The 27,536-nt window shown below is 42.8% G+C and overlaps 1 protein-coding gene across 1 annotated transcript; it reads left to right on the top strand.

Moving 5' to 3' along the window:
* Positions 1 to 4,737: 4,737 nt before the first annotated feature.
* fam110d (family with sequence similarity 110 member D) lies at positions 4,738 to 21,968 on the top strand. Its single transcript, XM_008294968.1, has 2 exons — positions 4,738 to 4,831; positions 17,895 to 21,968. Exon 2 carries the CDS (start codon positions 18,546 to 18,548, stop codon positions 19,890 to 19,892), a length of 1,347 nt encoding a protein of 448 aa, XP_008293190.1. The 5' UTR covers positions 4,738 to 4,831; positions 17,895 to 18,545; the 3' UTR covers positions 19,893 to 21,968.
* Positions 21,969 to 27,536: the final 5,568 nt, after the last annotated feature.

Below are 27,536 nucleotides of genomic sequence, written 5' to 3'. Positions count from 1 at the left end.
CTTGTGAGGACCAATTAGAAATGGGATAATGAGACTGAGGACAAGAAGCTGCAAAAGTATTTTTTTACACGTATAACATCATATATTTTTGGTGTGATGATCCTTTCTGATACGTTCATTACTTTATAGGCCGTAACTTTCATATAAATAAAGATGTGCTTTACCGTTGAAGCATCTGAAGAGGTATTACTGTACCTCATGTGTGCCATTTCTGATACTGAGCTGCTGGGCCACATGAAAAGAGACAAAGTACTTAAAAAGTCTGACAGCCTCACTTTTAATACCTCCTTGATTTTTTTTCGTGGGTGTTCAGTTTCCTCGTGCTAGATAACATGTGTAAACAGAAGCTGCAGAGAGGTCCTGAGGAAACTAGTCCAGAGCTGGCTTACGGATAGATGCGGAGGTATTTGAGTAAGAAGATGTAAAAACATGTTTAAGCGGGACATGGCTCTGCCTATCAATCCCTATAAATGTGCTCAGAGCGCATACTTGATTAGAACAGCGTGCGAGAACCTGCTTTTATGAGCCACGCAGATATTAGGATGTTACCAAGTGTAATCTCTAATAGGAACGGAAGACGTCTCCTAAGAAGGACTGCAAGATGCACCAACTTTATGAGACATTTTTATCATTATGTAGACTTTTAGAAATTATTTCAAGCTGTTACAAGAATTAAGAACACTTTTGTTATTAGCCTATCCTTTTGAGATGCTCTGCTTTATTCTATCCTATAATAAAACAATCTTTAAGTTCATTACATAGAGATCAGTGCTTCCCAAATAAAGATGTATTTAAGGAAGTGGAGCTTACATATAATCTCGGAGAAAGCATTTGCACACTTCATTTATTAATCTGTTGATGTTTGAAGAGGCTTCCTGACCATAGCTTGCCTCAGTATATAAATATTGCAAACATTGGAGTGTGATGATGCCACTTCTATGATTAAACAATTACTTAAATAAGTTGATCAGTATTGAAAATAGATCACAATTACTGGCAGACATTCCACTGGTTTGCTATTGTATGCCCAAGTTACAACAGTTGATGTGCTTCCGTTTCTTCTTTTGGCTCTTTTGAGTGGATTAAGGGAGGTGGTGTCACATTAGTTGCACCAATCAGGAGTCAGCATCATTTGACTCTGAAAACAGTAAGTGGATTATTCAGGCAGGACTTATAATGTCTCATCAAGCCACACAGCCTTGATGAAACATGTTAACAGTGTAATTCTGCAGCTCTGAAGCAACATTGTCTGTATTTAGCATTCAGCATGTGCCACATTTACTGTCTCTCTTGCTGCCCTATTTCCCCCTGTACCGTACCATCGCAAATGTGCACAGGACTAATGTGCATTGCATAGGACATGCTGGAATAGTACAGTGTGGATGAATCCGACCCACTCAGAGCTATGACTGCGTATGAACACCATGTTTTATTTAGTGCACAACCAGCTAGAACACCATAAGGACATACTCAGTGAATCGGACAAAAAAAAAAGTGTATTGGATTAGAATTGCTTACTCTAACTTTAACTGCCCTTTCTACACTCAATAAATAATATATGCATTCATAAATAATACCTAATGATGTTTTGTTTCTTATTTTTGGTGCTTGTGAATATTTCATGATAAAAACAGTTTTCAGGCGCTTTTAAAAAAACAACAAAAAACAAGACTTAAGGTAGCTAAATAAGAGGCAAAGGGTGTGAGATTTTTCCCCAGGAAACATTTGTAAGAGGGTGGAGAAGTTGTCTCACCTCCGCTTGGTGCCACCAACAGCTACCAGCCTGATCTCTCACAGCTGAAACATAATAGATCCTTTTAGACCCCGAACGCAACCCCCGTTGTCTCTGTCACCCTCGCGGTACGTGATGTTTCACAGCTTTTACAGGATTATCACCACGAGTTAACAGGGTCTTAAATAACTGACTGGCACCAGGAAACCGTGCTAGGAATTAGCCACCTGCTACATCGGCCATGCGCAAACACAGAGCGGCCGAGAGAGATGTGGAGGAAATGTCCTCCTGGGGGCAACGATGGCGTCAAACAAGGTTGAGGTCGCTCGGCACCTCGCACGCAGCGCTCAGCAGGAAGTGTGGCTTCCTTGAGTCGGAGCTGTGAGGGCAGAGGTCAGGGAGTGGGATCGGCAGATTGTGTTACCGCCCCCAGATGTGGCAGTGGACAGCCATGGCTCCAGTCTGGAGGTGCCCCAAATGTGGCGTGACTGCCTGCTCAAACTTAGTTCTGCAGAAACTGAGAGTTTCTATTCTGAGAAATGCCATTCCTCTGTAACACAGGAGTGTCTTGATCTCTTTTTAAAAACCTGTGTTCTTTTAAGGCTTTGTTTAGCCCGTTTTCTATTTTTAAGCTTCACATTTACACGTTTTCCTACCTTGAAACATCAGCTCGACACTTCTCCTGTGCAGCTTCATTCAGGCAGCGTCGGTCTGTTAAATGTAAAGTGTTTCTCAGGGCAGAAAACGCAAAAGGAGAGGAGAGTTTGTTTAAGATTTATGCTGTATGTATGGATCATGTGAACCTTAGCGTGGCTGTGTTTTGGAGCCTGTTTATATTCTGGGTAAAATATTTCCAATAGCTCTCGTGCTTCCTCACTGGTCCGTCTGCCCCTTCAAGACTGATGAGCTTGAGAATGAGAAACAGGTGTGTGTGTGAAATGTGGGGATCACTGCTTTATCTCCTTCTCGCTCCCTTTCCCTTCTCTCCCGGCCTTTGTGAGCCAACGACGTGGAGCTGCGTGTTATGACAAAGAAGGTAGAGGCAGGAGAGCGAGCAAAGAAAACACAGAAGAAGATAGGATGATCAGGCTTTAAGAACAGAAGATAGAGCCATTTTTCTGGCGATCAGGTGTGATGTCACCTAATCAGCAGATACCCACAGCCAATCCACAGATCAGTAGACGCTGTAGAGGACAAGATATAAAAAATATTGCAAAAATCACACTAGAATAAGTTACGTGCTATACAAAGCCTGACAAGAGATCTGGGAGAGTTTTCTGAACTCACATTTACTTAGTCAGTCTGACTTTAACAACATCAAAGGCTATAATATGTAAAGCTGCTCAGATCATCTGTGGTAGTTGTGAGGCTATTAAAGCTAAAAGGTCACTAAGATTACGTGTGAAGTGGACTGTTTAGCATCCATCAGTCTACAACAGGGGAACAATAATGAAGATCAATCAGTCAGTCACATGCTGGAGCGTTAATACAGCCATTAAACAAGAAGAACAACCAATCACAGAGAACAAAACTACTCCGCAGACTTAAAAACTAATCAGTTAGGTAATTAGTTCTCAAATGTAAGAAAATTAATGGTAGAAGTCAAGTAGTTTGATTAGATCACTTTCAGCAATCCACAGCTTTGTCTTAAAACCACTATTGAGTGACTGCTGTTGTAGCCTATACTGTACTGTGAATAAACTCACTGGTGATCCTTAACCTTTCTTCTTAAAGCAGCATGACATTTGAGATTTTCAGTGAAATGTCTTTAAAACTAGGCTACTCAATGAATTGTCAAAGCTTGGTGAGCCTTTGAATTTCCTGCAGGCCCAGCAGCAGGTCAGAAACACGATTTGATGTTGGTTTATGACCAAATACCTGCTGCCAGCTGTACGTTCTGCACGTTGAACACACATTAAACTAATCCTGATGGTAAACACGATGCCAAGTTATATGTTAGCACACTCACAGTAGGCTTTAGCTTAACGCATGGCATCGCACATTTACTGGCATGTCAGCTCTTTTTATTGCAGAGTTCATTTGAACTGAAGTATTTTTAGTGGATGTTGTCGGCCACTGCTTACAGGAATACTGACAGTGATTTAGGTTAATAAGTTGTTAACAAACAGATGCAGTTTTGTCAGGCGGTACCTGTGTTATATACTATTAGATTTATTTATATCGTCATTCATTTTCTGTTTTACATCCATCTCTGGTTTGTAGCAGCTGTTGAAAAATGATCTGCCTACAACTTTAACTATAGTGTTTTACTGCCCAATTGAGATGTTTAGTGCTTATAATTCCAAATACTACTGCACTGTAAAAACCTGTAAAAGTAAAGTACTCTTTCAAGTAAATCTCTCTTAACTTTCTGCTTTGGTTCAGACTGTTAACTTTCATGGATTCTATCAACTTGGAATTACATCACATCCCTTTTAAGTGGTTCTCTAATTTTGGTAAAAGCGTGAACGTCAGCCACTGTTTTCTTCGCATTACAGAATCAAGATGAGGAAAGAAGAATACATCTAATGACAAAATTCTATTAACATTTTCAGAAAGCAAACGCCTAAGTTGAAAAATTGGGAAGTTTCAAGTAGAGTTTTATTCAAATAAAGTAGCAGTAATGTACATTTGAGAGAAATCAGAGGATTTAAGTGCATCTAAACTAAAACAGTGACATTAGTTTTGCTTGTTAACTTAATTTGGTTCAACTTTATCCACATGGGTGTTACCAATTGAAACAATTCATTTAAACTGATACAAAAACACACTTTTTTCAGTGTAATACAGCCAAACTCTATAACTTCTTATGATGTTGTGTCACCGTGGTCTTCATGTTACCCACAACCCAACCCCGTGCTGCTCCTCTCAGCTCCCCGGCGTCACTTTACACAGATACCTGGCCACCCCCACCGCTGCGGGGAGGTCGGGACTCCCTCTTTTACTGCTGCTGCCGTGCGGCGGAGCGTCACAGTGCCAGCAGTCCGCGCAGAGCGCAGAGCGCAGCGCCACGCAGATCGTCCAACACGGGGAGCAGCTCCACACCTTTACTGGATTTGAATGACAGCAAGAGTGGATAAACTGAGCGAAAAAAGAAAGGTGAGCACGAAAAGGATTGTTATATTTTAATCGTCATCTGCAGATGTTTGAGCCGAGGCTGGTTTTTGTTGGCTGCTGGGAAGTTTTTTTTATTTTTTTCGGATACCGATCAGGGTGGACTCCGGTATGAATCGATCCATCTGCTCAGTGATGTGATTGTTTTACACTTTCCTTGAAGTTCTTAGTGTGTCGTATTGTAGTGAGTGCGCATATTTTGGAATGTGGGAGGTTGGCACAGAATAATTACGCGCTAACTAAACCCCAAAGCATGGCTGATTAGTCGCTCTGTTCCTTTACACATAACGATTCTCTGATGGCTTGACTAGTAAATATCAGTACTGGAGTAAGTTACTCGGTGGTGATTTTAATGTTGTTAATAGCAGCAATCAGCAAATTATTCTTAGGGTAATTTCTAAAGTGGATAAATATTTACATCCTCATGAGTTTGTGCTTTTAATATTTACTCCAAGGTTACTACAGTTTGTTTCCCCAAGAGTCACATCTGATATCTTTATGGTGTGTTTATGGCCTGCACCATATAAGCCAAATTCTCTCTGGCAGCACGTCTGTGATGGATGTCTGGCTGCCTGTATGCAGCTGAGTAGTCCATAAACAACAGACCACGATTTTGAATCGACCCAAAACTGTTTTTTTTTTATTAAGTCGACAAGTGCATCAATTCATCATCTGTCTTGTAAACCTATATGTGGACTCCCTGTTTTAACTCAGCCTTGAAGCCCACTTGGTAATAGCTGCACAGGCTAAAGTGGGTAAGAGAGAGAGAGAGAGAGAGAGAGAGAGAGAGAGATGACTGACCTCTGTGTTCTGATTAAAGCAAGTACAGTTAACCTGGGGCTGCAGGTTTATACCATCGTAACTGTAATTTACACTAAATATTTTCATCTGGATGAAATCAAATGAGGCTCTGGTTTCCAAACATCTAATCAGGGAGGAAAAAAATGGTTGAATCCTAATATATTAGGAATTTTCCACCAATGAGTTCATTTAATGCACGTCTGGCTTTGTAGACAGTCACACTCATAAAAACAAACATAAACTCATTATAAAGACTAAGACAGTGTTACTTGAGAGCTGTCAAAAGAACAAAAGTTAGCAGGGGAGGATCATTATGCAATCCACCCACTCTAAACTGAAAGGACTGTCTCCTCCGAGGAGGTTATCGTGTGCCCTCAGGGGTCAGCTCCACCTTGACCCACGTCCACCCCTCCAGGCCCGCCTGGCTTTGTAAGGCTCATGCATCCACAGTCGGTTTGATCAGCGTGGGGTCAGGAGCATAAACAGCTCAGCACTCAGACTAAACAGACCACACATGTCTTCTAAACACATTCACCCTGGGATGCATAGGTGAGCACGTGTCCGCTTGGCCTGGGAGCCGCAGCAGGAGGTTTAATTCATGCTTTTTGATGCAGATCATGAACTGGCAGGTATGCTGTTTCACTTCCAAAGGCAGACATGAGCTTTTCAGTTCCCTGTGTGTGTATTCCCCTGCAAGACTTACTAACTAAGAAAACAATCTCATCCTGAGGGGGTTCTTTTTAGGAGCTTTTGAAGACGTCACATGATGAGTTAGCTCACTTTTCTGACTGCTTTTAAGGCCTTAAGTGATGGCTTTTGCTGCGTTCGTCATGCAGGTTCTTGTTAAATTTCCTGACGTATAATGAATTGTTTGGAGACAGATTATGCCTCATTGCCTCCCTAACTTGCCTTACCTTAACTTTACTTTGAATCCCACAAACCGGGCCTGGCTCGCATCCCTGCCTGAAAGCTACAGTGAGTCACAGATCATAAACACCTACAGCCAACATCAATCCTTCACGTTGCGCGTAGGATACACAAGTCTCTCTGACTACCTGCAAAATTACAGTGTGGAGCAGTCGTAAACAGTTCCCCCCCCTTTTTTTTTCTAGCCAGATTCATGTGGCAGTGTGCTGATTTTCCAGCGGTAATACAGCTGCATCTGTGTTTGATGCTGATCCCAGCGGAGCAGACAAGAATACTTCCTCCAGTTACAGAGCGGAGAGCCCAGGGGCAGCGCTGTTCGCTGTAGTCTCCGTCTGGGCTGTTGACAGGAGCCCTGACATCATTAACATGACTAAATGAAATGTAATTTAGGTCTTTGCCTTCCAGCTTGGCTCATAGCACCAGCAGGGATATCGATGATGACGGCGTTAGTGATGCAACGCTTAAGAGAGCCTGAAGAATCACGTTGAGTTTATGACACGGGAGGCAGTTTGGTTGTATGCACTGCACTTACTCATACACATTTATGCACTCACCACAATATAACTATTTAAATAGAAGACAAAAAACCACCATACCGCTGACCTCCTCGTGATCTAGCACAGGTCAGAGAGTTGAATATATTATGGGATGAAATAGTACTCCGACGATTCCTCTTCTGCCAGTCTTTTATTTTCCAATTTTCTCCCTTTTTTCGTTTTTACGTACACTATTTTTTAGGTTGCACAAGTGTATAATTTAATTGGTTGGAGCCACATCAGCGCTGACTGTGGAGAACTAGCAGAAGCCACACGACGTTTCATGGTTTTAGTTCACAATGGGGCCCTCATGTGTTTCTTATCACTTAAAGTTCAGTCGTACCACAGCAACACTCAAGGCTGGGTTTTGTTTTCTTGCTCGGCACAGTCTCGAAACACTGCTTTTTAAAGAGACGTCCAACATTTGTTTTGTTTAATCCTCAGTTTGTTGCATGGTTGCATGTAAAGACCCCCAAGTTATGGCGGGAAGTTTGAGTTTCTAATTAGAGGGGAAAATGTCTCCTGCTAATGACATCATCTTCCCCCCTGGCACCGTGTTAAAGGAGTTTGTGTGTGTGTTGCTGCACAGCAGCTGGTTTTAGACGTTTGACATTAACAGCAGTGCGAGACTTCAAACACTCACACACAAACCGTCAAGCTTATAATTTGGCTTTATTGCTCCTTGTCGCCTTGTTTGGGCCATTGTGGCAAAAGTCTCTGGGAACTTCCTTACTCACTGTTTTCAGGAAGAACTACTTGAAAAAGAGGAAGAACGTGTTAAAAAAACTCAGCTTCTTAGTTACATCCAGCACCAGAACAACATACTGAAGCAGGCACCCTATGATAACGTAATACCCACTCTCACAAAGGGCTGCTGGCTGAAAGGGGGAGTAAAACCTACCATCTAAGTACCAAGCTGGTATTTTTTCTGTTTTGTAAACACCAGAGTGTGGAATCATTTCTCACTGAAGTAATAATTTGATGAGAAAAGACATATTCTTCTAAACAGATGAGTCTGTGAAGCTTGGAACTTTCACTTGTCTTATCTTTGTTGAAAGATTTACAATGCTTACTCAGGAGTTTGTTCCCAGAAATCCAAATTTACACCAAATGCTTGTATCTAATTTTGGCACCACAACTGATGTGATCGTTGCCAGTCACGTCGTTCTCTGAGACCTGAGACCAGTTTCTGCTGTTACATCACTGCCAGCTCCATGGGCTCATAACTCAATCCATAATTCATTGTGGGCAACGAAATCATGAAACATGATCTGACAGATCTCCGTCTCCTGACGGTCCCCTGTGTGTTGGTGACAGCTGTGAGAGCAGCCCTTCTCCCCGCTTCTCTCACATCCCCGTAATTGTTCACAGTCCGACCAGGCGCCTCTGTAGCTCTGCCACATCCCATCACACTCAGCCGTGCCACGCTGTGTCCGTTCAGCCGTGAGGAAGATGACACAGGCCTGGACATTCCCTTTCGACGCAGGAGGAGACCGTCGATGCAGCTCCGCGGACTCCTCCAGATGTTTTCTGATTCTGACAGAAGCAAAGGGAGGAGAGGAGGAGTGGGAGGAGAGGGACGAACAGAGGGGTCTCTTTCCGCGGCACTCGGGGGGCTGTTAGCGGGGAAGCAGGTCGGTTGATCGGTAATGAGAGAAGACAGCTGGCAGGTTCAGCGGAGGTTAACAGCTAAGCGTAGATGGCAGCGAGGAAAAACAGAAGAGCCTCGTTTAAGGTCTTTGTGGAAGAGGTTAGGGGAGATTCTTTTCTTGGAGTTTGAAGTTTCGGGTTTATTTGAGGTTTTGTTCTGGGAGAGAAAAAAAAAGATTAAGGTTGGATTTTACAATGAATATTTCCTTGACCTTTTTCTTGGTGTTGCTTATTGTGATGATGATGATGGAATTGTACAGATGTAATTTTAACAGTGAGATTTGAGTTTTTTGATTGTTTCTGACTTGGTTTTCAGTTGACAGGACACAAAGGGTCACATATTTGTATTTCTGCACCAAACATGATTTATAATTTGCAACAGTAGTCGTGCTCTTGTTTACTCATGTTTTCGGCTTTAATCAATCGGCCACCACACTGTCCTGATCGAGCAGACAGCTACATTAACTTTTTATTAAAATAAGAATTAATAACTAACTTTGTCCTTTACAAACCAGGATTGGACGACGATTTCTCATTTGCTCATTCAATCAGCAGCATTTGAGAAAGTTCTCATTATAAGAGGCGCTAAGTGGAGCGTTTTATTTGATCAGGAGTTGGACCCATTGGACCCGCTCTGCCGTGCGGATAGCAAATCAATGCTGACACATTTAAAGTGACGGAGAATCTGTAGTAACACGGGAGGAGGAGGAGGGGTTGGACTGGGTTTGGCGCAACAGCCAGAGATGACCTAGTGTTTGGGGACACAGCACAGCTGGAGCAGCTTTTGAGCCCTAACCAACTCCAAACAGCCCTGTCACAAGCACTCACAAGTTAGTGCTAACCTTTTTGGTGCTAACATCAGCAACATGTGTTTAGAATAATTCTGCAAATGCTGTGTGAGCGTCCTTTTAGCAACCTGGTGTGTCTGTGTGAAAAGAGGGTGGAGTTACACAGATGTTACACAAATTTTCTTTGCCTTTTGTCTTTCTGGGAGTTCTGGCGCGAGTTCATCTGTCCTCACATGTGGCCTTTGCTTACCTAAGTGTTGAAGACAACCTAGATCATAACTGTCAAACTCAGGTAGTGGATTACCCTCTCTACTTTATTTCTTCTATATATTATTGAAGAGAGGATTTTTATTCCTATGGTGTTGTAGGACAATCCAGTCAGCTCAAAGGCAGGTACACAGGCGTAAAAGTTAACACCACCGACCATGTTTTGACTTCTTAGCTGCTCTTTGCAACTCTAAAAGCCTTCATCCATTGAAGCATCTTTTATCACTTTGTTGAAGAAGACGTATGCCTGGCAGAGTGAAAAATGTGTCGACTCGGTGAAATAAAACATCTGGCACTTGGCCAGACAGAGCTGTCTCTCAGAGCATTCACACCAGCTGAGAGCTTAATGAGGGTTCACAGTGTGAGAACAGAGATTCATAATTTAAGACTCTGGGAGATTGAGGGATGTGCCCAGATTTATGCCTCTGTACTGTACTGCACTGTATAAACAGCCTCAGGATAAAGTTTTTTTTTTTTTATTGGGCAGGGGGTTCTGTGTTGCTCTGAGCTGCTCAGTGTATTTCCAGTTCATGGCTTTGCTGCACACACACACAGTAGGTCACTGTGGTTTGTATTTCTGGTCACATAAACCAGGCTGGCATGTGGAGGGAGCAACAGCGGTGGTCATAATTTACGAAACAATGCTGTCCAGAGCTGCACTGTCGGCTTCATGTTGCCCAGATCTGGACGCTTAGTGCACAAAACGTAACACTGCCTCGCAAACCGCATCTAGCGTTACACCTCCGTCACAGACAGATGTTATGTGCTCAAAAGTCCACGTTTTTAACCAATCAATTCATTGATTTAAACTGACTGGAAAACAGGTCACTGTCTTTTTTTGCTCTCGTGGCCACAGTTGGAACTGCAGCTCATGTGAGACCCAGAAAACTTTTTTTGATTAAATTAATTTTAAAAAATACTATAAAACTAAACCAGAACTAAGTAGGAAATCATGCATCAGATACTACAGCACTACAGTACTCACTGCCAGGGGAAGTTTCATCAGAATTTCCAGTTGTATCCCATAAAGTTGGAACCAATCCTTTTTCTTTTCTTTTTTTTTTTAAAATTAGCTGATGTGCCAGTTCTTTTCTTGGTTACTCAGTTAGCTGTTTAGTTGATTAAACACCCGTTACTAGTTGACTTTGATGAAAGTGCTTGTTTGTCCAATTTACAATCCAAGGCCAAAGGACCAAGAAAGCAAAGATTAATTCTCCACTTTAGACACACATTGGGTTTAAGATCCATTCTCTGCAAAAGGTTCAAGTAAATATCAAGACATAATCAAAAACAAATGCATAATGGTCTATATTACGTTGTTAGTAATTCTTATCTTGAACTGGTAATTCTTTAGAAGAGGTGGCATATACAGTAAGACGAGCAGCAGCCTTACTGCCCACACAAAAGATCTGTTCAAAATGCCTTTCTTGATCTTTGGCTGCATTGTCTGGGTGTTTGGCTTTGATCATATAGTTTCTGTACAGTTCCTATATGAGGATCCAGGTATACATCATCTCCTTGTGAGTCCACGAGTTCACCCGTCACTGGTTCACTCATCGACAGCGAGGCATCGCGCTGCAGCTTAACATTCCTGTACTTCAGGTGTCTCTCTGTTACCGTGTGGGTTATCAGTCTGCACACCTCACACGGTGAAGAGATAATACGCCACTTACATCAAACTGTAATTTAAGAATTTATTGTGTTTTTTGGCGAAGCTGGAGTGAAGCGCTGGAACAGTTGTAACTAGAAAAGCAAACAGTGAGTCACAAAACTTTACAGGTCAGAGCGGTTTGATTATCAACATAACAGCACACTTCCTGAACTCTTAGGTAAGAAGAAAAACGGAACTTGCCCAGTGTGTTGATAAAAGCGAGAATAAATGTGCACGTTATCTGAGCAGAGCTTATCTGTGTAAGTCCTGCTTGGGTGTTACAGCGCCGATAAAGACCCGACTTACTGTATAACGACTGGAAACGGTCGACTACACGTGTTGGAGCAGTCACTGGAATCGCATTGGGATAATTCTCTTAACTTTTCATTACATCTAGCTGTTATTTTGCTGTTAGTGAAGCTGGTGATGTTGTTTTTAATAACTAATTAGCCCATTACATGAGCATACCTTTAATTTACTTTCTTTCTACATCCAAAAAGATTACGTATAAAGCCGAATCAGTCAATAAACTAATTATCTAATCATTAGCTGTCCTGTAAGCCAGTCGGTCAGATTTATGGAGCAGCAACTTTTAATTTGGTTTGCTGATTTTACTAGCTCTAGCAAAGTCAGCCATAATTCTGGCTAAGAGTCAGGTTTTTGTATTTTCATTCTTCATCTTTGTCTCGTTCACATGTACTTAATGCACATAGACCCAGCATGTCCCAGTGCATGTTCTTGGTGTCCAGTCCTCAGCTGTCCCTGTGATGATTTTCTTTGAATGACAAAAGGACTGCAGCAGTGAGTTAAGAGCCCATCTTGTCCATTTTACGGTTGGGGAGGAGGTCTATTCAGGTCGGGGGTCCCTTAAGTCGTCCCAGGTGGCCTACTGCTGCGCCACATGACTGTGGAGAAAGCCACTTGGTAGCCTCTATATCAAGTGGCTAATGGCGCTGAAGGCCTCACATTGGTGATTTACAATTGGCTACCAGGCTTTTGTTTTTTGAGGGGGACAGTAGCCAACGTATCCCGTGGCTCCATCTCTTACATTTTATTGTCAACATGTTGTTATTAGTTCTTTTCCGTCCCTGACTAATGAGGCAGAGCAGCCAGGTCAAGGCTTATCTGTAGACCTGGAGGAGGACCATTGTTGTGGCCCATCAATAATGCAAAGAAAGGCCGGTGTGCCTCTTTGTTTGCAGGATGGAAGAAGACACCTCCTTTTCTTTCCCCCCCTCCACTCCATAACAGACTTCTTGAGGTCTGTGTCTGCAGTGCTGGTTAATGACCAAACACACATAGTCATGAATCGTGGCTCATTAGCGGCAGACGCCTTTTATTCACACTGTAGAGAATCGATGTGTGCAGATGCTTCGTGGTGACATAAAGACGTCTCTGAATGGGCTTTGGTTAACGTTTGAACATTCAGACAGTTCGGTCCATTAGTGATGATTGTTAGTGTGTGTCGTCCTTAATAGCTGCGCCAGATGTTCGTATAAAGAAAGTGAGGAAACGTAAGACGACAGAGAAAAAGAGGAAAGACATTAGAAGTGGCCAGTTGTCTGCAGCAGATGCCCCTCATCTGTCCAGAGATTAATTTGACAGGTAAGCGTGCAGAATACACTCCCGAGAGCTTCAAAGGTGGTCCTCGTGAATTTATTAACCTCCTATCTTGTGTTTACCTCACTGCACACATAAGTCAGTGGGAAACTTCCTTTAACCTTCTGATCCGAGGCCAGCTGGTTTTCCTTTGGCTACGCCCTGTAAAGCCTTGATGAAGCTATTCTTCTATGGGCTCTCTGGAAGCAAACAAACACTTCCTGGATTTCTCTGTGTTTGGTTTCTTCCGAGGGCACCACTTTCACATCGGAGAAGGAAGAAGATGCTTTCGCCTAATTGATAACAAGACCCAAAGATGACCTGCTTTGTCTTGTCATGGGGTCAAACGCATGTGGCACAAACAATACTATCGATTAAAAAGACAACCAAAGCCCGCAGTCGTTTCCCATGACAGGTCCGTCAGGGCCATCTGAGTATCTTGATGTAGCATGACACAAAACATCTGGTTCCTCTTTAGCTGCATGGGGGCGCCTGGTTAAGCCTCCCCTGCAGGCTGAGCCATGCGCTTCACAGAGAGGACATGCGGGAGAGAGGAAAGAAAGAGAGGGACGGTTTTATTAAAGAACAGAGAAATGGAAGGCGTAAAGGAGGAGCTAGACACTTTACATAGTGGACTGATGATCAGAGAGTTTGTTGGTGTCTACAATCAATTGAGAATCAGACGTTTGAAGTTTCTGCAGGTCTTACTATTTTTTTTGTACCTATAATTATTTATTCCATTCAGTGTCATGTACATAAGGCAGACAGTCTTGCAGAGATGTGTAATAGGTATTTGGCTATTAAGGGAGCACAATTCTTCAAGAAAAATTGCTTGAAAAATTGCTAAATAATGTCTGAAGTGTCATTGCACCCACCCCCAAATCTCTCCAACATGCAGCTGGCAATTTTTTTCTGAAACTGACATTTGGACAATTCACAGAAATCGCTCAGGTGTTGCCCGGTGCTTGGTTCGGTCTCTTTTCATGTGTAGAACCTGAATGTTTTTGTCCAAAACCGTGCACCTTTAAACTATTATCGTGTCTCACTCCTCTTTACGATGGCTGGCTTTTCACCCTGTCTTTGAGCGCCGCTGTTCTAAAGAGATTACACAGTTTTGGCTCGATGTGTTGGGACAACACTTTGGACAAGCTAGATTGTTTAAGACATATTGTGTATTTGCTGCATCCACGGCTGTAAAACAGTGACAAATGGCCCGATTGGTGGCAAAGGAATTAATACTCATGACCTCTTTTGACTTGTTGGTTAAGCATCATTGTGCATTCTGCAACTCTCAGGTTGGAACTTGTTCTATGTGAAGGTAGATTACTACATAATACAATAACAGTGTCAACATACGAGCAGAATCCGTTCTCATAAAAAAAGACATCTTGTTCGCAAAAAGTAACACAGTGTATCTTGGGTCAAGCGAGATAAAAGCCTTTGAAGGTTGCACTCTGGGAGTAACAGTAAAAGGAGCAGGAGAGGGAAAGAGATGAAGAGATACAGAGAGAGGGTCAGACACGTGTATACGGGATGAGAGTGATGGAGTAGGGAAATGAAAGGGTAGGGGGGCCTTGTAACATTGTACAGGAGATGTCAAGAGATGAAGGAGGGGGAAGGAAGGCAGCCGAGTGCAGGCGAAGGAGGGTTGGAAGGAGAAGGTGGGGCAGCGCTCACTCAGAAGGGTTCAGGGGTTAATGACAACCTACAGCGAGGGACGAAGGAGGCCGCGAAGCACAAGAGAAATTCTAAAGCCATCTCACGCTTTTCTCGAGCTCTGAGATCACAGGAGAAGGCGCTGGGTACTAATTTGGCTCATTATGGTCAATGGAACTAATGGTGGCTATTGTTCTCCAGCAAATCCCAGTTGAGTCACTGTTTTACGCTCCGTGTGTGTGTGTGTGTGTGTGTGAGCGCATTTCCTTGTGTGTTTTAGTCTTGCAGTCTCTCTGGTGTTCCAGCTTTCTCTTCTCTCTGTCTTTTTTTAACTGATGTTCAGATTTTTTTTTTTTTTAGCACACTTGTATCAGTGACTCTTTAGTGACATTTTTTTAAAATCAAGATGTTGTCCCAAACAACCGACAGCTAGCGCCGTGACTCAGATGTAGTCACGTGATGTCCAAGATAGCACCTGGAGCAAGCGATAACCTCTGAAAGTGGCTGGTTCCCTTCGAGCTCTTCATGTCAGATTCAATGAATGCACACAAGCGTTACAAGCAGAGCGAAGGAAATGCATTAGAAGTAGGACAAACACAGATATTGTTCATATTGTTGTGGGTTCCAAGGTTATGCCTGTTGGCTCAGTGGGGATTTACCAGTTCCTGTATCCATTGATATTGCCCCTTGTATTCTTCATCAGATTTTTTTCATACTGTACCCCCATCCCCCCTCACAGAGTAGCTGACATCGGCATTAATGACTTTGTTTAGGCTCCTATGGCGATAATCTCCTTTAACGCTTGAATAGCATTAGCCAGCCACTTTTTCATTTCGAACTCGGATTGGGAACAGATTGTTCCATGAGAAAAGATGTCTAATAAATACCCTGTAAACCAAGCCACATGCCACAGCCCCCCATTCCCACTTCCTCATTTTCCACCCGTTTTTCTTGTTTCATGCCCAATACAATCTCTTTTTTTTTTACCTCCACACCTGTTGCGAGACATTTTTCCCGGAACCTTACCCAAACAATGGTTGACTTTCCCGAGCTCCGACAAGCCCACATCTGGAAAAACTAACCAGTGTGCTGTAGCCTCCCCCTTCCTCAGGTAATTTATAGTGGTATGCCATTTGACAGGCTCTGTGAGGGGATGTAGAGGCTGAACGAGGTGGAGAGTATGCTCAAATGTTAGCCCTACTTCTTCAGTGTCAACTCCAGTTTAATATTTAGTATTAGAGTACATAATAGAACAGTCATACCAAACCCAGTGAAAAATAAAATGGAGAGAATTTGAGGAATTTAGTAGTGGTCCATGTAAAAACCACCCATCTATTTTGATGTGCCAGCCTTTCAGGTTACAGGTTTCTTACACTTTTCTATTTGAAACAAGAGACCACGTACAATTATCGCACCCAAGTGGCAAAAAATTTCCATTTTTAAGAACAGAAGTAATATAGTACAAGTTTAAATATTTGATATTAAATGACTGATTAAGAAATTGCTGCTGTTTCTTCAAGCTCAAGCTCAGTTACAAAAAGTCATGTTTTCTGTTCTTCAAATGGCCTCAACCTTTGTTGCATGTCATCCTGTGACCCATATTCTGTAAATCGAGACTATAAAAGGTGTAGGATGGGGGGTGTAAGTGTTTGCCACTCTCACTGTTGTCATGTGGTTCATCCTAACAGATGAAACATGGATCCTCTTTCCTGCTCCATTGTTTTACCTCTTGTGAAGGAAAAGCTAAAATAGCATTTGATAACACGTGAAGCAGACCTGAGGGAACAATAAGCACCACAATATAACACCCTCCTGCTGTCGAGCACAACATAAGGAGCATTTATCTGTCCAGATGGGCTTATAATACATTTTGAAAAGGGGTGAATGAAAAACCACCACCTGTGCCTCTGGGTATTTATATCAGCTTCCAGTTTTAGAGATGTGTTCTTTGTCTGCCCCTTTGGAGAACAAAAGACACTTACTGTTTTTTGTGTTTATAAAAAAAAAAAAAAGGTGAAGAATATTGTGCTGCCTTACTGTGCATACAACCCCCTTTTCAATTTACAAGAGCAGCCTCTTATTGCCCCGTGCTGACATACGCATATGCTTATGGGCGCATAAAACTAGAGCAGATACACAAATACCCATGACCGCACGCACACATGCACACATACGTAGACACATGATAACTGTGCTGGGATGTTTTCAAGCTATAAATACTGCCGGGGTAGAGCCTAGCCAGTTATAGGCACGTGCAAACCCCTCCCCCCTCTTTTTACCCCATAGCATCCGAACCTAAAAGATGTGAACCGTCTCTCCTCACAGAACACAATAAATAGAAAATATGGCCACCTATGGTATGGCGTCATGCCCTGTAAATTAACTTTTGTAGCGGCTTGTTAATTTGAGGAATAAGCTGTAAAGCTGAGACTATGACAGAGAAGTAATTGGTTCATTTTAAAACCGCTTTTTAGTGGGTTTGAATTACAGCAGTTTTCAGTGTAGATGTTTGTTTAAAACTTGAAAGAGGTCAGTCACCCCTGGTATGTCAGAAAACCATGATTTTTTTTGACAGATTTCTGCCTCTGGAGTTACTTGTCATATTACGTTGAATGCAAAAGCTGTGACAGAAAGACGAATTGGTGCCAAGACAGTTTGTTTTGTAGCAGCGCTCAAGAAAGAAGCAAATCGATAGGAACAATTTCCAAATTTGCTGTCCTTTAAAATAATCGGCTTGTTAAGATTTTCAAAAGCACAGAATGTTGTATTTGCTTCAACAAACGAAGCCTAAACAACCGGCCAGACAGAGGATGATAGTGTCTGTCCTTCTGCGCAGAACACATGTGGTGGCAGACATGTCATCATCTTGTCTAGACAACAGACAATAGCGTATTCATGTTTTGTTTTCTCATTCACCACTTATACTGTAATACTGGCATGATTGAAATCCATCTCATGTATATGTAAAGCAGAAGGTAATAAAATGCTCATACATGTCAGCTCTACATTGCTGCCTGCTCCAGATATGCAACTCCCTCCAGCTCTAAATAAGCACAACCTGAGCTGAGCTTTAGGGACGGCTGTCCTTCCTGCCATCTGGTCTCTGCTGCCTGCCCTGGAGAGTAGCACCTCCAACTAAAACCATTCCTTCTCTCTCTCTCTCTGTCTCCCAGGGTCCACACAGGTGAGGCGAGGACAAGGACGTGATCTGCATCTCCACCATCTGTCCATCAACGAACCAAGTGCCTCGGTGCCGGCCACCCTCAGGTCAACTTAACCACGACGGGCGCCAAACAATAAAAAGTATTGACCCGGTGTCCCTTCGAAAGCCTGCACAAAGCAAATATTTGAAGGAATTATATCTGATTTCTCCGGGCAGCTGAAAAGATCAACAGTGAAGGGTGTCGCTGGAAGACGGAAAGAGAGAAGAAAAAGTGGGGGAGGAAGAAGTAACCCTTACAAAGTGCACCCTGCCTGCTATTTCTGCTGCGCTGTGGGCAGGGAGCATCTCATTTGGGAGTGCTCTTGGCTGACAAAAAAGGACTTCCCTGTTCCCTGCCTGCCTATCCAAATGCCTGTATAAATACTGCACAGAGATATCAATTTGTCTGGGTTCTAACACTGCCCAACAAAGAGACTGTAAGCTATCTATAGCAAGCGTTGCAACAAACTCGGACTCTGTGGTCTCCTGAATTACTGCTTGTCTATTACCCCCCAAAAAAGATTTCAAAGCTGTGAGAACAGGAATGAGTGCTGCCACGGTTCTCTAAAGCCGTTCCAAGCACTCTGCAGTTTTGATGTCTGTCAAAGATTGGTGAATTAGCATGAAGCCTCTAACACCAATCGGCTCCCCCTCTCCTCTGAGGCTCCTCAACAAGGGTCCTGACTACCTGCGCAGGCAGATCGATGGTGGAGGCCACGGCCGCTCCACCAGCGCCGTGGAGAGGCTCGAGGCAGACAAAGCCAAATATGTTAAGAGCCAGCAGGTGATCAACACCAAGCAAGAGCCTGTGCTTGTGCCCTGTGCCACCCCACCGCCACAGCCCCGGCGAGCAATTACCGTCCCAGGCAGCCTGACACCTCACCTTCCTCCACGGCGTTCGTCCAACACACCCTTCTCTACACTATCTGGCTCCTTAACTTCCAGAGATGAAAATGAAAACGATGACTCCAGAAAGGAGAACAGACGGACTTCTGTTGATGTTGAGGCACATAACAGGAGCAATGTGAGCAATGGGATGCCTTCCAGCCCCAGGGGACCTGGAATTAACACCTTGGTAGCACCACACAGTGCCCCTATACTCAGAAGGAGTACAGGCAAGCGCATGCTGAGGCCAGACTCCCTTGTCATCTACAGGCAGAAGAAAGAGTGCAAAAGCCCGAGCGGTGCTGCAATGGGCGAAAACAATAACATGGAGGTGAAGGGTTACAGTTTTGTCCGCCGCCTCTTCCAGGGTTCCATGAGAGAGAAGAGTAGCAGAGGTGAGGGCAGAATCCAGAAGATGGTGATCGGGGAGGAGAAAGCTCCGTCGCGGGACGGTGACTCCCGCATGTCTTGGACCAACGATAAAGACACTATGGATGGGGGACCAGGGAGCAGGAGGTCAAGTAAAACTGACCAAGACCGCAGCCCAGAGTCCATCCCCAGCCCTGGGTTAAGCTGCACACTTGAACAGACTAAGAATGGCTTAACCAATGGCACCAGTGACGGAGTTAACACTGGCATCACCAACGGCAACCATGATGATGAAAATGATCCGTGGAAGCGGGCGTCACCGCCGGCACCCAGAAGGCAGATTGGACAGTTGCACCGCTCCAAGTCCGACATGCGTCTGCGCTGCTCGGTGGCGTTATCGGAGCAGGAGCATTTCTTTGACTTCTGTGGGTTGGACGTGGACATGATAGAGCGTCTGGGACGAGAGAATTTCCTTTCTGGTGCCAGCTCTATAGACACGCTCTCATTGGCGCTCCGCAGTGTGGGCGGGGACGGTTGTGGTGGCTCAGAGCCCAGCGAGTTCTCCCGCCACTCAGGAGATGGACTGTTTCAGGAGGAGCTGGCTGAGCAGCTTCCCACCGGTGTGTCGATCATCGAGAGGAACGCTCGTGTCATCAAGTGGCTATATGGGTGTAAGAATGCTGCTCGTGAAGGACCCAAAGAGTCGACTGTTTAATATAGGGACAAGGATCCACGTGCCATGGAGTGCTAAGACTCTGCAGAGTTTGTTCATTTCTTTTCCAGTAAACAGTGCAGAAGTTGATATACACACACGAGAAAGTAACTCTGCAGACGTCTGCGTTAATGATCATTACGTTTCTATTGAATTTCAAAAATAGCCTTCACTATGGGCTGCGAATAACCAGGTGCATTGCTGTAATGCAGCACAGAAGGAAAAATGATAGAAGTTGGTTCTATTTTTGAGCCTCACGCAGCGGCGCGAGTCAAACAGCCGAGCTTTATTAGACAAAGCTGCCTTCAAAATGTGATTTTACTTTTAAATTTCAAATAAGTGTCAAAGGCAGTGGCCTAAGGATTTTGTTTTAAGATGCTAATGTCTGCGTGAAGGATTAGCATTCCATGGCACACAATTACCTTCAGTCCCCTCACTCCAAAGAGACTGCTTCTTCCAGTTAGAGAACAACAACTGCTCATAGTTACATTTCGTCAAATTGATATATTGTATTTATAGATCCTATGGAGGCATCATGTGAGGATTGACTGACCTTCCTGGCAAATGGAGCTGTTTCACTCAGCAGTGTGTTTTGGTATTTGTGAGTGTGTGTGTGAGTGTGTGTGTGTGTGTGGAGTGGACATGTTGTCCCGTCCATTTGTAGCTTCTTTTCAGCTATTGACAGAACAGAGTCAGAACTGATTTGACATCAGCCCCCCGTGACCCCTTAAAAGGCACATAAGTGTATGTTTGTCTGACACGATGGACACGGTTTAGTGTTCTTGACACCAACACTCTCCCTTAATGACTAATTTGAAATGGAAAACCACTAAGCTATGTTTTTTTCTAAACTGGAAAACTGTTGTGTGAGTGTGAAGTGAACCATGAGTACCTCATTCGAATCTGTCCCAGTTTAGTTTGTGTGTTGCTTTTTTTAAAACTACTTAAACGCAGGCGTTGGAACAAACATGTGAGGCACCCCTGTGGGGTTATTAATGCACTGAACTGGACACAGAGAGCAAATGAAAGATAGAATTATAGCATCGACTCTTTCCAGACATTCATCTCGTTTGATGTTAAACACTGAGCTGGATTCAAAGAAGTATTTGCATCCTAGAAATCAAGGGTTCACACCTGGCCAGTAATATTCATCTCCATCATTTAATTTTTCAAAAACAGTCAATGTTCAGTAATAACTTGCGACACAGTCATTGATTACCGCAGTCAATGTTTCGTGCCTGTTCAGTGGTCACTGCGGTGTGAGCTCATGAGCTGCGATAATAATAAACAGACTGGTAGTAGTCAATCCTGTGAGAGCCAAACTGGACTTTGACAAGCAAGTTTAAACAAGCGGGGAATTTTAATCCCAGTAAAGTAATTTCAAACCTGTGGAGCATCTCATAAAATAATATATTCACCTCTAAAAGTAAAGGAGCTCACGCTGTCAGACCCTTAATGCCAAATGTTTCTGTCACTTTCGCCATCTGGCAGTTTGCAGATGTTTGAGCGGCCCCTCCCAGCTCAGTCAGCCCGTTTCCCATCAAAACAAGCAGGGAGGGTTGAAGCTGCCCTCCTCCCTTGTCTCTCATAACCACAGATCCTACCTCACTTCATCCATTCTTCAGTGATTCTCACTTTATCTCCTGTGAAAGGTCATTTCCATTGCTTGCCCTGCGAGGATGCCACTGAAATGTGAACCGGGGGGGGGGGGTCTACGGTGGTATGCGGAGGTTAGACTGAGAGGCCTTGTAGCCTGAGTATTACTGAACTCAAGGGCACGTTATATTTGTACATGTGATAAATTAACACAATTACTTGCAACCTTGGTGTTATTTTTCTGTATTTATCACGAGCATGAACACTCCTGAAACTCCTTCCACCTGGACCTTTCTTTTATTTTTATTTTATTTTTAATCTCCCTGTTAAAAACTGTTTGGTTGCATGTTTACAAAGTGGCCCCGTAACTTCTGATCCTCTTTTTTTTTATTTTTTTTTAATTTGATATATATGAGAGATTTAGTTTTTATTCCAAAGAGGTTTGTGTATGATGCACAGAGCAAATAAACACAAATAAGGAAATATGTGTGTTTTTGTCATCTTTATGTTTCTGTTGTTATTATTCTATGGAAGTGCATTGTCTGAAGCCATTGTGCACTTTTTGGAGCACAAACAGAAAAAGGAAAGAAGACGTAATCAGTACTGTGATGCTGTTTCGTCCTTGACTCTTTGTTGCCTTCCTCCGCCACGTCACGTCTCATTTTTCACATTATCTCAAGTGGCTAATCCTTTTAGCATTCCCTGCATAGTACGCTCTTGAGAGGGCTGCAACAGGTTGTGTTTATAGACAGGGAGACCTCCGTGTGGCCTGATGCTGTGTCTATGCCATCCCAGAGCAGAACCTCCGCCCTGTCTGCAGCCTCCTCCTGACAGTCTGCATTTCTTCTCTTGAGTCAGCGTTTGTTTTCACACGCTCCAGCTCACAATGGGCTGAAATCTTAAGACAAAAATCTAAAGCTATTTATAATTTATGCTGACTCCCTAAACTGGAAGCCAGAGCTCGAGTTTTGAGGCAAGACTATTATCAGGTGACACTTCTTGGAGGTGATCTATTTTCATTAAATTGGTGAGTGACGCGTCAATATGATAAATTTAGATTCGGCTTAGTCGAGCATAAAGAGTGGAAAACAGAGACATCTGTAAAACTGTTGAAAGGACACCTTATAAAGTGCAAACTGGCTGGATTGTTTATTTTTTTCTCCACAGAGATGTTATATTTGTAAAACTTTCCCAGAGTAAAGTCATTTTTACTTTTATGACATCATTCCATTTTTAAGGTCTCTGAGCCAAGAGGGAAAGTGTCTAGTAAACATTTTGGACTCATGCACCAAGAGCCTGTCTTACAAAAGCGAGTCCCACTTCCAAGCAGATTGCAAATGGTGTCAATATGGTGCAGTTTTAAAAATGATTGTCAGTTACGATTTGCACATAAACTCTGCAGTCCTTTGCCGTGTTCATGCATGACTTGCAGGTATTTTGTTGTTTTTGTATTTCGTGTTTTCATAATGAAAATAAATGAGCACAATCAAGTGAGCATTTTCTATTAAAAGGTTCTAAAAATGTTGGTGAGAAGACATTTATGAAAGCAGTTTAAAAGCAAAAGTTTTTTCACAAAGTAATACTTTACCAGGATTTGCAATAGTGACCACTCTTAACCTCTAATGTGCAAATAATAGGCGTATTAGTAATGGTCATATTGGGACCTAACCAACAACAAGAGCGAAAAAATACAGTTGAGACCAGGAGTTTACAATTTCATTTAGCAGATGCTTTACATCTGAGAGTAGATACACATTCATACACCGATGGTGACAGAGCTGTCATGCAAGGTGCTGCCTGCCATTGGGAGCAACTTCAGGTTCAATGTTTTGCTCAAAGACACTTTGACTGTGGAGGGACGGGGGATCGAACCACCAACCTTGCTATCAGAGAACAACTGCTCTACCACCTGAACCACAGGAGTTTAAATACTGTATGAATGAAATGAAAAATACTTTATTTATCCTAGAAGGGAAATTCAAAAATTCAAAAATTCAACTGTATAAAAAGACATAACTTTTTTTTTTCTCACTGTCTGACATTAAATATGACTAAACTTTTCCTGTTTCAGGTCAGTTAGGATCACCAAAATTATTTCTATTTGCTAAATGCCAGAATAATGAGAGGGCTAATTTTTAGAGAATTTTTTATTACTGTACATAACATGGTGGAGCAATAAGAAAGACGAGGATCCTAGCAGGGAATACACCAACAATTACTAAGCTGTATGCTTTGCTACTGAGCTAACCTGCTAGGGCTAGGGCAGAGAGCACATTGGAGTAGTCCAAGCTGTAACCTCTAAGTACTTGTGCATGTGTGTTACAGCAGTGAGCACATTTCTTATTTTACTCTGTAAGTATACGGCTGCTCTCTTTTCGATGTCCTGGAACCTGCCTGTTTGGGTTCCAAAGTCTATATAGTCCCACATGTAGAAAATGTATATGAAACATTAAATGCATTGAATTTACGTCTTTATGTAGACCTTGTTTCACCTTTGACTTTGGAGAATTTTTGGAGAATATTTTTCACAATAATCAATATTGTCTCTCTTTCAATCGTCAACTGACCAAATGACTAGAATGAATAAACACATTTGTGACATGATGATGAATGTAACCACAGTTTAGCAAAAAGAGGTCTTAAACTCTCAAACTGAATCTTATTCAACTAGAAATTAAAGGTAGAATCCCACTTAGTGTCCAATCAGAAGAGAAAATTACATCAAGTTTTAAGTCCGTACTTGGAAGTTGCAAATTTTATAAAATGTTCCCAGGCCAACATTTTCCATTCAAGGTCCTTATAATTAAACCATAGTGAAAACAGAGACCAGACTTGCTGCCTTTAACAAAATCCACCAGCCAGCACCTTTCAAAGCTCACATGCTAGCCGGTGGTTGGCTCCAATTACATACAGACAAAAGAACGCTATCTTTCCATTCAAGTCTCTGCAGAAAACGTCAGTTTCCCCAAAATATCAAAGAATTCCTTTAAGTTTTCCAAATGAGCTTCGGTTTAGTGAAAATGTTTTCTGGTGTTGCCGTCGTCATGTGTGCTGTACGGATTGTTCTGTTGTTCACTCTCCATGGAGCAGATTAATCTGAAGATGACTCATGCGGCAGTTTGGAGGAGAAACTTGGCCAAATTCACAAAGGAAAAAAAAACATATAAAATTTCTATCTTAGGAAGGATTTTCCTTTTAAAGATGGTTTAAGGACATTTAAGAACCCCATGGCTCTGTTGTGCAGGCAGCAAACACAATTTTTTGCAAGCTTGCGTGCTTTAAATAGCATCACACACACAATGTATAATAACTACACACCCACACATCTCATTTCTTTCTTTCTCCTCCTATACCACACTTCCACTTCCTTGTCCGTCCTTCCCAAACCAGAACAAAACAATAGGCCTCCTGTGCGCCTGTGTCTCTGTCAGTTACTCAGACCGGAGGGCCTGCTGTGACATCCTGTTTTGGGTTCATAGGACAAGGTTTAAACATATGGTCATGTTTTGGGTTTGGCCCTTCTACCTCAGTCTGCCTGGAAATAAACAGACAACAGCTGGTAAAGGACAATTCGGATCTTATTATTACAGGGTTGGCAGGGTTTAGGTTGGTCTAGCAAAGTTTTCAGAAGGAGGGGGAACGAGAGTTTGTGTACCTGATTAAGACTTGAGTGCACTTTCCAAAGATGCCGGGTTGTTTGAAAAGTGGATGATAAACTAGCAGGAATCCACCACTTTAGGCTTTGATGGTGCTGATGCATTAAAAAAAACACCACAGGGGGCCCAGAGACCTCTCGCTTTACACTTTTGCCAACCAGAAAATCCTGTTCAGCAAAGTTTTGACCCATTTATGACTTTATGAACTGAGGATTTTACTGAATGAAAGCATCTTGGAACTCCACAAAACGCTTTTTTAACAATTTAATAAGGTACAAATGTAAACTGTTTATGAATTACACAGTCAGTTGTGGGTTTTCTTTGTTGTTTTTTTTTGCTTAAAGGCTCTTTCTGCCATTAAAGCACAAACCTGATTCCCTCTTGCCTGCCTTTTTAAACCATCCTGTGTCTACTTACAAGTTTCTTTTTTGTCTCACATTACTCAGGCAGAAAGAACATGAACTTCTTTCCAAATAAATCCTCCAGCTTAACTATTTGATAACACTACAATCATTTTCTCTCCACCGTGCCGGGGTTTTTCCTCTGTGGTCTGACAAGAAATAATGTGTGTCAGGGTTAGCATGGGTTGTGAAGTGTGTCAAATCTGGCCTAGTTCTTCTGCGCCAGCAGCTTCAGCAGACTGCGGATGTCTACGCTTGAGAGAAGCTCAGTTCATGACTCAGGGACAGAGAGGGTGAACACACAGACACAAAACTAGCACACAAGAGTCCGCCACAAGAGAGGAGTCAACTGTTTTGGCCAATTAGTAGCTGTTACCAAGGCACACTTTCATCAGAGATGTGCTGGAAACGTCAGAAAGCTACAAGCAAAAGGGGACTTGTTTGCTGCAGCAGCGGTGGTGGTCTGAGACTAGTGATACTGAAGTGGGACAAAAGCTCTGTCCCTGTTCTGTATTAAGCACTGATGGGGTGTGAAATATCTGTGACACGAACAAGCCTTCATTAGCAGATTTATTTTTGGTTAGTTGGGGAAAGCAGAATGTCAGTGCCGTGTTTATATATACATATACATATGACCTTCTCTGGTGAAAATCACTTTTTTTTTAAATCTTGTTAACATGTCCAGATGGTGTTGAGCAAAATAAGCAGTCAAAGCAACATCCGAGCGTTTCAACCTTGAACCTGCTGTGTACCGACGACAGGCTCAGAAGCACAGATTCAGACTTCAGGTGTTTCATAGACCACAAACCCAGAAAACCAATTCTGTGGCCGCGGCTTTATGTATCTTTATTCTTCTTCAGTCAGTTTCTTGTTGAAACAAATGGCCAAATACTCCATTAGTACAAGCTGCCATTGTGTAGCATTACAATGCTTGAGTCGTTGGTGAGCTGGTGTGCTCTAGTTGCAGACTGTGGGGAGGGTTGGCTGGGTGTAGAAAGAGGATTTTATAGATCTGCACATTCTAGAGGAAGCAGAATAGTCTAGAGTTACATCAGAGGGGTTTTAAGGCATGAAGGGATGCTTTTGGGATCCAAAAATGCAACACAGGGTTGGGGAGAGAAGACAAGAGGGATTTATTTTACAATACAAAGGAATCAAGAGACACCAGGAAGCTTGTGAGGGTAATCGAGTGAGTGAGGGGGATCCTGGGGAAGTTTCCTGGGTGGGGGGGAACCCGGAGATGGGGTTCTGTTACCAAAGCTGAGCTGGGGAGGTGACAATTTGTCGGGGAGGTTCTGGCAAAGAGCGCAGACGAAACACACATTAGACACAGCAAGTATCATAAAGCATGAGCTACTCAAAGCACGGCTGGCCTGTTACCACTCCGAGGAGGATAATCCACTGGCGCTGGAGCACAGGTGGAGGCAGGCTTTATCCAGCGCTGATTGCCGATGCGCGTCAGGTGTGGAGGAGAGTGAGAGTGAAAACTCCGCCCAGTCTGAAAACACAGTCACTGCCACAGCAACCACAAGCACACACACTAAAACACATTCAGCACAAAACTCCGATCACCACAAAAAGCCTTTTAAGTATAGAAATTTAATACACGAAGATGACTTTTTTAACGTTTAAGTAAATCACGGTCGACCTTGAAGCTTATAGATAGTAGAAATAAAGAGGTGTGCATTTACAAATTCAGGAAATGCAGAGAAAAATTAGCAATTTTGATTCATCACTTAGTGTACCCAAAGATGTCAAAATGCATCCTAAACTTGCTTGATTTTCTTTGTGTGTGTGTGTGCCTTTGATGCAAAACAAAACTCGAGGACTTACTAAGAGCTGGAAGAAATTAGGAATGGTAATGACAAAGCCCAAGGACTATGCAAAACAACAAATGACTAATGTGGGGGGGAAACATTTTGTTGTCTTTTAAATGGTAAATGCAAATGTTAACTTCACAGCATCACTCAAAAGTCTCTGAATGATGTCCATCT

The sequence above is a fragment of the Stegastes partitus genome, unplaced genomic scaffold (assembly GCF_000690725.1).
Source record: "Stegastes partitus isolate 25-593 unplaced genomic scaffold, Stegastes_partitus-1.0.2 Scaffold1009, whole genome shotgun sequence".
Classification (NCBI taxonomy): Eukaryota; Metazoa; Chordata; class Actinopteri; family Pomacentridae; genus Stegastes; species Stegastes partitus.
This window is presented reverse-complemented; position numbering and strand designations above follow the sequence as displayed.